General features: G+C 47.0%; 1 protein-coding gene across 1 annotated transcript in view; it reads left to right on the top strand.

Annotated features, from left to right (window-relative positions):
* Positions 1–16,101, top strand: part of LOC139264685 (regulator of G-protein signaling 22-like) — a 425,112-nt gene that overhangs the window by 377,222 nt on the left and 31,789 nt on the right. Inside the window, exon 21 of the mRNA XM_070881635.1 lies at positions 7,556–7,714. Within this exon, the coding sequence (XP_070737736.1) occupies positions 7,556–7,714 (159 nt within the window). The remainder of the gene's footprint in view (positions 1–7,555; positions 7,715–16,101) is intronic.

The following is a 16,101-nucleotide window of genomic DNA, read 5'->3' as shown; positions in this document are numbered from 1 at the left end:
TACACACTGCCTTCATTGACCCTTCTGGTTACCTCCTCGAAAAATTCAATCAAGTTAGTCAGACACGACCTTCCCTTGACAAATCCATGCTGACTGTATTTAATTAATCCATGTCTTTCCAAATGAAGATTTATCCTGTCCCTCAGGATTTTTTCCAATAATTTTCCCACCAGTTAGGCTGACTGGCTTGTAATTACTCTGTCTATCCCTTTCTCCCTTTTTAAACAAAGGTATAACATTAGCAGTCCTCCAATTCTCTGGCACTGCACAATTATAGTTCTACAGAGCCTTGGTCAAACCCGATCTGGAGTACAGCTTTGAGATTTGGACACCACACCTCTGGAGGAAGATATTTACCTTAGAGAGGATACACTGCTGATTCACCTGAATTATATCATGGCTTAAAGAGTTGAATTATGAGGACGGGTTGCATAAACTTGGCTTATATTCCCTTGAGTTTAGAAGGTTGAGGGTGATCTAAATTATGAAAGGATTCGATAGGGTAGATAGAGAGAAACTGTTTCCTCTGTTGAAAAAATCCAGAAGAAGTAGGCATAATTTTGAAATTAGAGCTATGCCAGTTAGGATGAAGTCAACAAGCACTTTTTCACAAAAGCCTATGGAGGTTGGGTGAATTGAAATTTTCAGGACTGAGAGTGACCGATTTTTAATAGATAAGGGTATCAAGGGATAGAATCATAGGGCCCAAATTTGATCAAACCGAAGTTCCGCCCGTTTTTCAGCAGTCCCCAGGCGGTGCGTGATTTTTTACCGGCCGCTACCAGAGGCCAATTGGCGCGAGATTCACCCTGGTTTCGTCAGCGGGAGCGGGAACAGCAGGTAGCGGGAGGCATCTGCCGGTAGCGGGCGGCAACAGCAGAAGTCCGCAGTAGGTGCAGGCCTTTCGACTCGGGAAAGATCGGAGGCCGTGTACTGCGCATGCCCGAGATTTGAACAAAAAATGTTGCCCTTTTTTTTTGGACTGATGACTTCACTTTTCCCGCGATTGGGGCTGAGGGGGTCAGCTGCCCATGTGCATAAAATTTCATGAGTGACTTGCACCTGACAGTTACAGAGGGAAGTAATTGAGAGAGAGAGGGAAGAGAATCATCAGACATCCACCTTGAAAACCCATCATGAGTGGTAGAAAAGCTGCCAGGAAGTCCAATGCAGGGAGGCTCAGAGCTCCCTGGTTTACAGATGATGAGCTGGAGGCAATTGTCTCTGAAGTGGAGCGCCGTTACAGAGAGCTCACCCAGGATGGTCGTGGCAAGCCAGCCCCGCCCCAATATAAACGCATTTGGCGGGAGATTGGGGAGGCCATGTCCGCAGTGGACACCACAGTTCGTGATGGAGACCAGTGCAGGAAGAGATGGAACGATGTGGTAGCGACAGCAAGAGTAAGTAAACATCTTATTGTTGCACTCCCGTACTACTCAAAGTATATGTAACCGTTGTGTGTGTGAGTGTGTGTGTTGCATCTGCAAACCGATTAAAGATTGCAACTTTTATTTCTGCAGGGGAAAAGAACAGCCAACGCCTCAAAAGCAGTGTGGCTCAGGAGGGGGCCCACCAGAGGTTATCGAACTGACTGACATTTAAAATACATTTTAATGTACTGTCTGTCAGCCATTTAGGGTGTGGCGATGTAGCCATGGTGGTCCTTGAAATAAGACTGTGATACGTCACGGTACTCATGTCAGCATTACCAACCCCGCCGCGCCCCACACCCGCCCACTGCTAAACACTGAAATGTTGTATTGTACTTGCAGATGATGAATCGGAGAGCACCGACTTAGACACCCCATCTACCTCTGGCACACAAAGACCATGTGCAACACCAATACCATCCACCTCAACCTCATCATGAGCCCGCCCTAGCAGCTCTTTCCACACTCCGCACTCAACATCCCCCATAGCCCCCGCATCCAACTCCGCAAGCCACAGAGACAGAGACCAGGAGGCCCAGTGTTCGTCTCACTTGAGCTCGAGGAGGTGGAAGAGGAGGACTCCATCATCTTGACATGTGTACCAACTGTGCGCACAACATCGGTATCGGGTCCGAGTTTTTGGGCTTCGACTCGGACGAAGCGGGACCAAGCATTGTGAAGCACTGCACCCGTGCCGCTAAAGCCACTAAGCCGCATCCATCCAGGTTGATGCAGCAAGAAGATGATGATGCAAGACGGGTGGAAGCAATGCAGGAAATGGTTCAGCTGTCAAGGACAAACCTCGATCTAGGTCGAGATCTTCTCCAGGCCATGGCTGGGATAGCTGCCAACCTCGCCTCGTTTGCAGAGCAGCATACCAACAGTATGTCGCTGCTGATCACCGCAGTGCAGCGAACCGTCGACTGTGCCGATGCCATGCGGCAATCGATGGTCTCGGGATATGGCGTGGAACACCCCCCCATGCCATACAAGCCAGGCCGACAGAACCAGAGGGTCCGGAGATGCCAGTGTCTTCCATCTCACCGCCTCCATTATCTCCCAGACAAATATGACAGTAGCATTCTGGATGCACTGCTGCACAACGTGCTGGTACCGACACGGTGAGGGGCAGGGGTGCAGGTCAGCGTAGGGATGGGCAACCCATCAAGAGAACAATGGGCCTCACTTGGAGGGGGGGGGAAGAGAGGTGGTGGGATTGGGTAGAGGGTTGGGTGTTGGTGATGTTTGTATATATTGTTCATCTTGTTGTTGGTCTTTAAGATGTTGCCTTTTGATGCTAAATGTACTGTTTTTTGAAATAATGTTAAATATTTTGCTTGATATGTTTGCATGTTTTATCACTTTTAAATGTTGTACAACTTAATTCAGACAATTTTTTTTATCACTCTTGGGGGCCGAAATTCATCACTCACCAGCTGCTGCTGCCGACTGCCGCCTACTGCCGCCGACATTGCTCTTCTTGATCCGCCTAGTGCCACTTTTGAAGTGGCCTGGAGCAGGCGGAAGGGGAGAGCCGCTGGCAACCGGCCACTGACGTCAGCGGACGGCCGAGCGGCGCAACTAACCTCCCGCCAGCCGAGCTCCCAGATTCCTGTAGGCAGGAGTCGGCGGGAGTCGGCGGGACTTGGCGCCAGAATGGGGGTGGACCGCTGCCTGGAGGCTGGTCTGTCCCTGAGGGTGACTATGAAGAACCTGAAACAAAGGTAAGTGAACATTTTTTTTTTAAATTTTCCACAGCGACTTACCTGCATGGGGTCCACTGGAGGTCTTCCGATAGTTTTTAAATTTTTTATTGCTGCATTTTTTCTCCAGCTCTTCGATCCTCCGTGGGCCCGACTCCATCCTCGGTGGCACTGCCGCCGAGAATGAGACCTCCCGCCCGCTGCCACCAGATTGGCGGTGTACGTCGTCCATTTGCTGCCTGCCAACCCTCGAGGGACCTCGCGATGAATATCCCACTGAAAGTACCGTCCAGCACCTCAGCGGCCATTGGCGGCACTTTGGGCAGCACTTGGGCGGGCGGAGGTCTTAATGAAAAGTGGCCCCTTGGTCAGTGTCGAACTTTTAGATCATTTGGTGCATGTGCTGAGAAACTTACAAATGTTCCTTAACTGCAGTGCAGTGTGAAATAAATTTTGCCTTACCGTTATGATGCAACTTTTCAATGGATCCTGACATTACATCATTTAGCTAGGACAAGTAAAGGTCACCAATCCAGGATGGATGGCTTTTAAATGACAGATAGTTCCGGAACTTGGAAGTCAGACATTATGGTTGGCATTAAGTGTACAGTTTTTGAGCTAACAGATCACCGAACCCCACTCCTAACATTACATGTTATTCAATCAAATTATAACAGTCGAATATATATATATATTTGCTACTTCTGTATTTGAGCAAATGTTCTTATCAAGATCTCATCCTGGCACCTAAGAAAAACTTACAGGATTTTATTATTGGTTATATACTTTCACATGAGCTCATTACCTCTGGAGACCCACATGGTGTGACGAAATCTCTTCTGTATGCAGTTGTGTCAACATCCTTATACCACAAGTCCATGGAGCCTTTACTGTAATTGGGAGCTCAGGTCCACTTTCTACCCCACACATGCCCTTCAACAGAGCATTTTAACTTCAATTTATCATCTTCTTCTGGGGGAAAAATATTGCAGCAGCGATTAAATTCTGACCTGGGATCTACAGTTCTGGATAGCTCAGCGCCATTGTCCATACCGTCCGCTCAAGATCCAGGTAAGACCACCTTTTTCACAATGGTCTTTCTGGTGGGCGGTAACAGGATCTTACAGGATCCATGGATGAAACTTGCGTTTTTCGAGATTTTTCCATGGGCAGGCAGTATAGACTACCGCCGGCGTTACTTCTCTGATGAAGTTCCCACCGGGCAGTAGTTGGACGGTAGGTCAGCGGTCCATGAGTTTTTTCCGCTAAACTGGGATTTTTGGATGGTAGCTCGCCAGTTGTGAGCGATAGTGGGCGGTAGATCGACGAAATTCGGGCCCATAGAATCACACAGGTCATTCACACAGAAGGCCATTTGGGCTGTTGTGTCTGTGCCGGTTTTATGAAAGAGCTGTCCAATTTAGTCCTAAACCCCAGCTTTTACTCCATAGCTCTGCAAATTAGTCCTCTTCAAGTATGTAAGGTATGCTCCTGTGAGAATGCTCACAAATTTGTAGAGCTGTTGCATTATGAGTGGCCTAGCCAGTCATGTGATGTTCACAAGACTCAAATAAAACCCCAGTAAGTTGGGTCTAGGTCATTCACGATGAGGTATGCAGTTGTGAGCCTAGTGGATGAACTGGTAATGTGTAGTGTGATTGTTAAACCTTTGTTATTAAGCCAACTAGTTCTTAATAGCAATGTGTTGCTGTGAATTCTTAAGCAAAGAACCCATGAATTAAATACATTACAACGTATATGTCTAATTGCCTTTTAAAAGTATCTATGGAATCTGATTCCACCACCCTTTCAGATAGTGTTTCATTGGCTGTAAAGCACTTTGGGTCATTCGATGGTCATGAAAGGCACTATATAAATGCAAAAACAGAATATGTATAAGTCTGGGAGTAAGTCATCTGTCCATCTGCCTAGTTTAGAGCAAATATCTTACAAAATGCAAACTGGATTACAAATTGGAGGGGTGATATACATTTAAATTAATTGTGACGTGGGAAATGGAAGTATTAAAAAGAAACCTAAAACTTATTAACTCGTTTTGAAGCACCTTTCTCTGCTAATGAAGGTTGAGTGCTGCATATGCAGGAACAAATATATGGCCTCTACCACTTGACTACGCTTAATCTAACTTAAAGTTGTTGAGAAAATCCATTAAACTGTAACATATAAGAAATCATGAGGCAATGTTTGCTGGAGGATTACTAAAACAGGGAAAAATGCTTTTTGCCTTCCCTGGAAATGTCTGAGAGTGCAGTTCTTCCAAAAGGAGATGGTTGATTTCCTGAGGAAGTCACTTATGATTCACAACATTTCATTTTCTTGAACTTAATGGAGTACCACTGGCTTTAAAATAACACAAATCGAAACATTTAGGCTTTGGTGTCCTGATGTTTCTCACTCTCCTCACAAGGTATATTTCCAACTAGTGAGTCTATTGACAGTACAACTAATGATCTTTTGGAGTTCATATCCAATTAAATAATCAACTGGGTTAATGGCTTCTCTGAAAAAATCAACCTTAGGTCTCTGGGAGAAAGTAAGTTGTTTATTGACAATTGTAAAAAAAAATCTCCCTTAACATATGAGACAGAACTTTAACTACCTCTAATATCACTTTTGAGTGCTCTGGTCCTTTGTTCTGGTTGTTGCAATGATTACGTGTATCTGTCTTGATTGTGTTATATCTCCTCTGTACCCTTGTGCATTGTGGGATGAATGACACTACCATCACTCCCCAAAATAATAGGTATCCATTGGGATGTAAGCTAAATGTAAGAATAGACTGGAGGAATAATGTTACAAATTTACAATTCTGCCATGTGGCTTCATCTACTGGGAACACATATTGAGAATTCAGGAACCCATCGACCCCATGATTTGATATCCATTAAAATCGATTAAAATTATGGGGGAAGGGGTGGGATACACGCTTAAATTCCTGCATATTCTCCTTGCAGGCGAAGCTCCACATCAGGATAAGGAAGTCATACAATTGCCCTTAGATGTAAATTCCATGTTGCTTGCTATATATAAGTTTGAAGGACTGTTTTTTGCTCTCGACCACGGCGGAAAATGGGCAGTAGCAAACTGGCTGATGTTACACACCCCAGCCGTTATCTTTTCCAATGCTTTCGGTGAAAAGGAATATTGTGCAGGCTATACAATGTGCGGCTGACACTTTACCACCTGATTTCCGTCATCGCCGAAAGTTAAAATCAGCCCTTAAAAGTATTGATTTCTCCTTGTATAAGTATTCTCCGTGCTTGATTTTGTTGAGAAATGAGAAGTTATATATTTAATAGGAAACTTGAAACTATAGATAATTAAATATAAGGGGTAATTCTATGAAACCATGCTCCCGGCAGAAAGCTTCATGCACCAAGAGCACATATTGTGAATTTGGGCCCATGCAATTAATTTTAATGTATGCAAAGTTATAGGAAGCACACACACAAATTTCCAATATACATTCATATGGGCTCAAGTTTCGGCCTGAGTTGCTCCTAATTTTTTGGAGCAACTAGTTTAGAATGGAGCATTTTAGAAATTGCAATTCTCGACATTTAGTTTGCTCCAGTTCTAGTGAGTTAGAATAGTTTCATTTTAGAACAGTTTTTTTTTCAAAAGGGGGCGTGTCCAGCCACTTAGGCCTGTTTTGCAAGTTTAGGCAGCAAAAACTTACACCAAACTAACTTAGAATGGAGTTAAGTGTAGATTTTGTACACTCAGAAAAACCTTGCCTTTACTTATAAATCAGGCGTAGTGAACGAGAGATGGGGGGGGAAGGGAACATTCACTTTTACAAATAAAGAGCCATCATCAATAATAAATGATAAATAAATCAAGAAATCAACCAATAAATCAATCAAAAAAAATCAGAAGATGCCGGACCGCCGCCGAGGACTTTGGGCGGGCCCGCTCCCAGCGAGATGCCGGGTGGGCGGGCCCCGCCGCCGACAAGGTATGGGCTGTCAGCCGAGATAGGGGCAACGTCCCTTTGGCCAGGGATAGGTTGTTGCCTGTAGACAGGACGCGCTGGGAGGGCCAGGAGCTACTGCGCATGCGCGCAGCCTCCACTGCACACGTGCGCAGCTGCCGGCACTGTTTTGGAGCAGGGCTGTAGCTCCACCCCCAGCAGCTCCTGCTGCGCCACGCCGGAACGGGCCTACAGATATCGGAGAATCGCGAGATAAGTATTCGGCGCAATTTCTGTTCTACAAATTAGGCGGGCCTCTCCGATGTGCGCCGTTCTAGCGGGGTTCCAAAACTTGAGCCCTTAGTGAGGAAAGCTTTGCACTGGAAGTGCACATTCATAAAGTTACTCCTATTGTGAAAAATACGATAATCTATTATAGCAATTATTTTGGAAAACAAAGGAACTATAAATGTAATTATTCTCTCTAGGTGATGATGTTGGCTGGGGGATGGGGCAAGTTGCTCCACAATCAATTTTCTTCAGAAGTTCTAATTGAGGTGCAAAAATATGTAAAAGCGCGTTTGGAAAGAAAATGGCTGCCTATGTTCCTGGCCACACCAGAGTTTGCTGCGAGGCACCACGCACGGGTAGGGTAATCCTACAGTAGACTAATCTGTTGCAGCAGTTGCTGAGTGTAAAGCAGTGTTATCTATATATCTTACATTGAAAATAGAAACTAGACATTTACTGCTTTACATTCATCACTTATATCAGAAAAACTTTGTTGGAATAACTAAGATGAATTTTATTTATGAACATTTAAGCATTAATGTAACTTTCTTTTAACCAAAAATTGTATGTATATGTGGCAAATAATGTATGAAGTGGTCCATTTTGGGAATAAGAACATGGAATGGAATTATAACTTAACCAAAGTTTTCAATCAAGGAGAGAAATCGAGCAATTTCGAGGTATAGATCCTCAGATATCCAAAAGTGGGATTGCAAGTTGAAAAAAAAAGAAAAAAGGATTCTGGGTTTTATACAGAGATGTTGGGAATCGAATTTCAAGTTCAGTGGGGCGTTAAATGGGCATTAATGGAACTGTGCCTGTTGTACACCCCGCCAAAGTTGAATTTCACCTTTCTTGAATTCAGATGAAAGGAAATAATAGCAAATTAGTTATATTTGGCTAGACTGCAATCGAGGTACTGTGCACATTATAAAAATAGCTTTAGATCCATGGAAAAAATGCAGTGTGGAATTCCTACACTGGGATGAGAGAATATAGTTATGATAGGAGATTGTAAAAACCAACTTGTATTAACTGGAGCAACTGGACAGATTCTAATGCAAGTGTTTAAAATTGGGAAAGGTTTTGGAAGAGTGAATGGTTGATGAATTGGTAATGAACAGACCCCCGGCCCCCTGGCCTGCGAGCACCATCGGAGCAGGCTGGGGAGCGGAAGGAGCGGCGTGGAGGCGTACCACTCCAGGGAGCAGCACATGCTGGAGCAGGAGAGCAACGGCAGTGGAAAGGGACATCACCAAGGTCCAGGTCGGTGATTGGAGCATGGGCAGGTACAGCAGGAGCGGTGAGGTCGGGGCAAAGGAGCGGCAAGAGATTGTAGGGGATGTGATCGAGGCCCAGGAGAGGCGCGAGTTTGGGGCCCAGGAAAGGCGAGGGCCCAGGGGCAGCATGGGCCAGCCCATACTGCGATATGTGTGCGCGCTAGGCCCATGCAGCAGAGCTGGTCTCCAGTCGTCCTGGTTAATCCTTGCTACTGGACCAAGACCTAGCTCTGTCAAGCCCGTGTGGTGGCTGGTGTGCAACGACCACCACACATTAAAAAAATCCACGCACAGGCATCTTCCACCCTTCAAGATTTAGTTCAGGACCTGGAATTTTAGGTCCTTCATTGAAACACCTGTGAACTTCTTGACATGGAAGCAAGTCATCCTCGATTCGAGGGACTGCCTATGATGATGATGATGAACGAGGAGAGTTAGAGCTAGAGGCATTAAGGAGAAGGTTTGAAATAATTTTTTCATGCAAGTGGTCATTGGAATAAGGAATGCTATTATAGTATTGGAATGGTCCGAAACAGTTGACTATTGAAGCTGAGTCAATCACAGCATTAAAAAATTAATTCATTAAAAAAGTAAAATATTAAAGTGGGATAAGTATCAATGGGGTAGACTTTGACTCTGTGCAATAGTGTAAAATGGGTGATAGCGAATCAAGACCTAGAAATTCAGTTACATAGCGTCCGTTGTTTGGGTGCAGCGGGTGCTGAAATGGGTCCAAAAATGGTGTCCGAGCAGTGTGCACACATTTCTAGTATGGGCCACGCTGGACTCCATCTTGAGTCCAGCGTGGTAGGACAGCCATTAGGAGTATGCTCAGGAAGTATGGCTAGTAGACAGACTGTGACGTAATTTAGCATGCAGCGTTGACTTAACGCCAGCACTGCCATTTTCATCGTCATCACTGCAACTAATGCAGTGTATGAATCAATAAGCTTTAAGCTGCGCAGGCGCACAGTGCTCTGGAGCTCCCACGCAGTCGGATTTTAAATAGTAAAAACCGTGTACCCAAAAAGAAAATTAAAGGAACATTGGTGTTAACCTCGCACAGCTGAACATATGTTCAGCAGCAGGAAGGATCCCTCTACCAGTACTATTTAAAGGGATCATCACCAACTCGCAGCTGAGTTGCTTTTTGTTTTCTACTGGCTCTGTGTAAGTTTATGGAACAGTTTGGAGCTTTCTAGAGTTGTTTAAAGTCGGTGAGGTGACAAGGAGTGATGCTGCCAGTGGAGAAGGCCTTGGTACTGACTTCAAAGGTTCTGCTCAGACCACTTGCTCCCAGTAATGGGTGCTCTAGTTGTCATCCCCATTGGCCTACAGCATGAAAGGGAGATGGAGCAGAGGCAGCAAAGAAGAGAACAAGCTGCACGCAGAGGGAGGAGGAGGAGGGGGAGAAGTGTTCTCAGCAGAAGGCCTTATCTACCTAGTGTCTTCCGAAAACAATTCTCATACCTCAACCTGAGACAGGAGCTGTATCTGAGGTGTCTGCACTTTATGAAGGAGGTGCTCACAGAATTCTGCCACCGCTTGCAACCAGGCCTGCAGCCTCACTCCAGGGCAAGGACAGCACTGCCAGTGGCTGTGAAGGTGACCAATGACCTGAATTTCTTTGCATTGGGATCCTTCCAGGCAGGAGCAGTCGAAATCTGTAACATCTCACAGTTCGCCGCCGACTGCTGCATAAGAGAGGTGACAGATGCTCTTTGTGCCAGAAGAAGGGACTTCATTGTCTTCTCTCCAACCAAAGAAAAGCAAGCAGAGTATGCTTGTGGCTTTGCCAGGATAGCGGACTTCCCCATGATGCAGGGCGCCATTGACTGCATGCAAGTGGCTTTGCAGACACCGTGTGTAAATGGTGAAATGTACCGCTGGAATCTGGAAACGCCCGTGCCGAGGTAGGTGGGGGGGGGGGGGGTCAGGCGGCCGAGGTCGGCTGGCTGAGGTGGGGGGCCGAGGCAGGGGGAGGTCGAGCAGCCAAGGCAAGGGGAGGTTGGGCGGCCGAGGCGGGGGGCCAAGGCGGGAGGCCGAGATGGAGGGAGGTCGAGTGGCCAAGGCAGGGGGAGGTTGTGAAGCCGAGGCGGGGGGCCGAGACAGGGGGAGGTTGGGCGGCCGAGGCAGGGGTCCGAGGCGGGAGGAGGTTGGGCGGCCGAGGTGGGGGGCCGAGGCGGGGGGAGGTTGGGTGATCGAGGTGGGGGGGAGGACGGGCGGCCGAGACGACGGGTCCACATTTCGGAACATTTTCCGGTTTCTGAATGACCCCGCCACAGATGGGCTCCGTGTCCGGATTCCAGAACATTCCGAATTTCGGAACTCCAAATTTCAGACGCTCAACCTGTATCACAACCGTGAAGGTCACCACTCGCTGAATGTGGAGTTTGTGTGCGACTAGCTCAATACATCATGATGAAAATTGCCCGGTATCCTGGCAGCAGTCATGATGCTTTTATTCTATGCCAGTCTGCTGTTCCCTCAGTCTTTGAGCCACCAAGACAAACCAGAGAATGGTTACTCTGTGACAAGCGTTATCCCTTTACCACCTAACCCATGACTTCGCTCCGCAATCCAATCACACGTGGCCAGTATTCATACAAGGAGAGCCATGTTGCCACACAAAACATTACAGAGCAGACCATTGGGGTGCTGATGCAACAGATCCGCTGCCTGGACCACTGTGGAGGTGCCCTACATTATTCCCTGGAGCATGTGTCCTAATTCATGGTGGTCTTCTGTATCCTCCACAAACTGCCCATCATGAGGGCACAGCCCTTGCCAGCAGGGATAAGGCCACCAGCTTAGGAGGAACAGGAAGAGGAGGAAGCTGAAAAGGTGGAAGCAGAAGAGGATGAAGCGGAAGGAAGGAGGCAACCCATTCAGCCCCTTTCTAGCTGGGATATCCAGGATCAAATCATCCACCTGTGGTACCAGTGAACGCAGCTCCATTTCCCCATTCAACAATAGTCCCACTCCTTACCTTCTCTTGGTTACTGACCACAGCAGCGTCCTCTTCGCCACAATGCTGAAATAAAAATCACCACAAAGAAAACATTCCAATCCAACTTTATACATCTATCCATCCAATATTACATCAATAAATCAACTAATCACGCTTGCGCATTCCCTCAGTGACTGTCTTGTGTGTGTCTTCGCCTGTTCTAGTGCTCCAATGCAGTGGCTGCAGCATAGCTGGTGGAAGGCTACTGACTTTCATTCAGGCACACTGCAGATCACCTTGCAGGACAACCTCGAGCGGCTCAGGGCCTAGTAGGTCCAGCTTCGGACTGCACCACCTCGGCATGGGTGGGAGAAGTCTGGGCTGGCTAGCTGACGATCAACAGCAAGGGCACTGGCAGAGTGACAGTGGTAGCAGGACAAATCCTGTCATCCTGAGAGAGGATACCAGAGTTGGCCTCCACGGATCCAGTGCCACACTCTGGAGCAATGCCTCGGCAATCCTGGTAATCTGATGGAGTACAGACTGCTGAACTGCTGTAATACCCTGTAAGCCCTTTTCAACACTGATGAACCCACCCATGATAGCAGCAGTCTGTGCTTGCATGCCAGCGAGCTGAACTTGTGTAACTTCAGTCTGAGCTTCTATTGCAGCACTCACATGTTGGGTGACTTCTGCTTGTGCTGCAATGGAAGCTGAGACTTTGGCCATCAGAAACGGCATGATGGTTGGGTCCACAAGTGCGTTAATGGATCAGCCCACTACTTCTAGGTTGGAAAGGATGGGCTCCAGGCTCTGCCTAAAGCCCTGTACAAGGCTGGAGGTGGACTCCTCCATGCTCCTTGACATTGCATTCAGGCTTTCTGGCAGGTCTGACAAGGCACCAAGCATTTCATTTTGCATATCCATCAGTGTTCTTCTGTAAACCATCCCAACAAAGTCTTCATTTGAGTCCGGGGAGGTGCCACCTGAGCTACCCTTTCCCCCTGCCCTAGCTGCAGGGCACTTGTGCCTGGTGTCTCACCACATGCAGATCCCGAGTCTAACCTATCCTCTGAAGTACACGGTATCTGAGCTGGTGGCTGGGTGTATCAAATCGAGTGATGGTGTTCCTTCTTTTCACTTTCCTCTCCCTCTTTATGTTGACCCACAAGCTGGATAGGCTCGATTTCTTGGGTGTCTGAAATGAGAAAGGCACAAGGGTAGTGTTGTGGTGAGGGGAGTGGGGAAAGGCAAGATGTGGATGCTTACACCATGTGCAAATTGTAAATTAGAAGAGATTGTGGGATGAGGGGGAAGTGAACCAAATTTTATTGGCCAATAGACTGTACCTGTTATTGGCCCCCTTGTTCAGCGCTAAGTCAATCATCAGTGTGTTTTGTGCTCAAATCAGCATTGCAATAATTATAAATAGCAGGAAGCATGAATGTTGTGTGCTGTCTACATCACTTTGAATGGGCACAAACATGTTGTGCTTCGCTTTGCCCACGCTTATTTTTGGGCCTTATCCAATTTCTATGTACAAACAGACTTCTGGGCCTCGAAATTGGTTGTTCTCCTTGGAGCAGAGAAGATTGAGAGGAGATTTGATAGAGATGTTCAAAATCCTGAGGGCTCTGGAGAGAGTAGATAGATTGAAACTGTCCCCATTGTCAGATCGAGAACCAGAGGACACAGATTTAACATGATTGGCAAAAGAACCAAAGGCAACGTAAGAAAAAACTTTTTTACGCAGCGAGTGGTTAAGATCTGGAATGCACTGCCTGAAAGGGTGGTGGAGACATAGACTCAATATGAGGGCAGAAATTCCGGCCTCCCAGGTCTGTACGGAGTGTGTACGGATCCGGGAAGGCATCGCAAAAGCCGGTTTTCAGTGCACAATGCGCATGTGCTGAAAAGCGGCTTTTCCGATCTGTCAAGCTGGAGCTTGACAGATCCTCCGTATCTCAGCAGCCAGGATATTTGCATGGGCAAGATTGCAGTATTCACCCATATCTTGCCCAGCAAAAGTCCTGAAAACTCTTGCGCCTGATAAAAGCCTGATACAGACGTAAGAGTTTTAAAATACACAAAAACATTTTAAAATAAAATTATAAAAACACATTTTATTGTTAAAAACTCTCTCCACTATGGTAAGTTTATTTTCAATCATAATTTTAAAAACTTTTTTATAAAATGGAAAAAAAAAATGTTTTATAATACATAATTAACTTTAATTTAAATTAATAAAAATATGTGGTGTATTTTTTCTATTTTTTTTAATTGTTTTGGGTGTTTGGGGGTGGTTTCTCATTCATAATAATGTGAACTCCAACTTACGGAGTTCCCATTATTATGAATGAGAACATACTTTATCTGATTGGCTATCCAGAGCCATGTGACTGCAGCTCCAGCCCTGCGCACGTCCTGACGTGCACGCGCTGCGATGCACAGTCAGAGGAGGCCTCAGGACCGGGAACTCGCATGGGCGCAGCAGCTTCAGGTAAGTGCGCATCTTTTTTAAGTTTTTCCCTCGACCACCCACGGGAAGCAACTGACTAGGATTTCTCGACTATTATTCTCAAACGGGAGTTGGATAAGTATCTGAGGGAAAAAAATTGCAGGGCTACAGGAAAACGACAGGGGAGTAGGACGAGCTGAGAGCCGGCACAGGCCAAATGGCCGCCTTCTGTGCTGTAATCATTCTATGATTCTATTATTCTGTAGGCTCTCTGCATTACTTAAAGGGAAGGGGCTTTGTTGCAGAAGCACCTCATTGTCAGTATGGATAAACCCAACAGCCAAGAGAGAGGGCAAGGAGATTTTCTGATGCGGCACTGGAGGCCATGGTCAAGGGGGTTCAAAGACGCCGTCAAGTCCTCTACCCACAGGGAGCAGGAGGCCTTCCTGGCAGAACAGCAGAAGGCTGTGGGAGGAAATAGCTGAAGCTGTCAGTGCAACTAATGTTCTCCTCAGGATCCGGTGCTGTAGAAGTTCAATGACCTCACAGAAGTGGTCAAGGTAAGTGAATGCCATATACCACCATCTGCACCACAAGCCTCACACACTGTTCAATGCACCATACCCCATCATTCACCTGCCAACAATCCCTAGCAATCACCACTCATAGCTCAAATACAGAGCATCATCACACCCTCACACACTTACCACTGCTGCAAGACTCACACCCACATCTCACACCTTGCACACACTGCCAGTTATTCAACCATGGCAGGCACATCACCCAAATACACTGCACCACACTCACTTATTCACTTCTCTTTCTCTTTCAGGCAAAGGTGGCTCATAACCGCCGGGAACAGCAGCAAACAGGTGGAGGGGAAACCTGTCTGCAGAAACTCACAGAGCAGGAGGAATCAAGGCTGGAGATCATTAGAGGGGCTGTCACTGAGGCCATGGCGAGCGGCAAAGTTGAAAGCATTTCCGATGATGACACGTGCTCATACCTAATCCTCCTTCTCACATCCCACTTCCCTCTCATCCCACAATCTCTTCTCACTTACAAACTGCTGCTGGTGTAACCATGGATATCTTGCTTTCTGTCCCCCCCCCCCCCCCGCCCCCACCACCACCAGCTCTCCTCATCACAACTTGACCCCTTGAACCTTTCTCCTTTCAGATACCCAAGAAGTCCCACCAACCCAGCCTGTCCCCAAAGTCATGGAGGAGAAAAGCGAAGGAGAAGAAGAGACACACTCTCACTACATCTGATACTTGCAGACACCAGCTCAGTAAATGGCACTGCGCTGACCTTAGTGGGTAGTTTAGAGACGGGACCTGCACATGGTGAATCACCGGGCACGAGTGAGCTGCAACAAGGCCAGGGGGAAAGGGTAGCTCGGTGCCAGCCAATGTTCCCGCTTCCCCGTTAAAGGGACTGTGTGGGCAATTCAAAATTCCATGCATCCGTGGTATTTCTATTTAAAAGCCAGCTTACCGTCTGCATGGGACATTCAGAGCACTGCACAGGCACAGGGCCACACAAGGAAACACTGGTGCCAGCTCCCCAGGGTGATGGGCATGCACACAGAAATGCTTGGTGCAATGGCAAGCCTGCGAAGGTCAGTGTGAAGGAGCAGTGAGGAGTCCGGCTCCAATATTGCGCGGGGTTTTGCACGGAGCTTGCATCCAATGATTTCCAGGATGGAAATGATGGGCAACTCCATTAGAGACCTTCTGGACCCAACGATGATGCCAGGTGGGATGAGCAACATTGCAGCTTCAATTGCAGCACAGGCGGAAGTAACCCAACTAAAGTTCCCCTTAATTTTTTTGGGTGCATGGTCCCTTTATGGGCTGCACGACCCATTGAAAGGTTCACACATGCGCAAAATTTCACATTTGAAAAGCTGTTGCTGGGCCATGCAGCTTAGAGGGAACATTGGACCCAACATCACAGTGGTGCAGCTGAAGCTCAGACTGCTCTCCTTCAGTCTCAGCTTGCTGCCACACAAGGTCATATTACTGCCATTATGGCTGGGTTTACGAGTGTGGA

This window comes from Pristiophorus japonicus, chromosome 1 (assembly GCF_044704955.1).
Source record: "Pristiophorus japonicus isolate sPriJap1 chromosome 1, sPriJap1.hap1, whole genome shotgun sequence".
NCBI lineage: Eukaryota > Metazoa > Chordata > Chondrichthyes > Pristiophoridae > Pristiophorus > Pristiophorus japonicus.
Note: the sequence above shows the minus strand (reverse complement) of the source record. Positions and strands in the feature narration are given on the sequence as shown.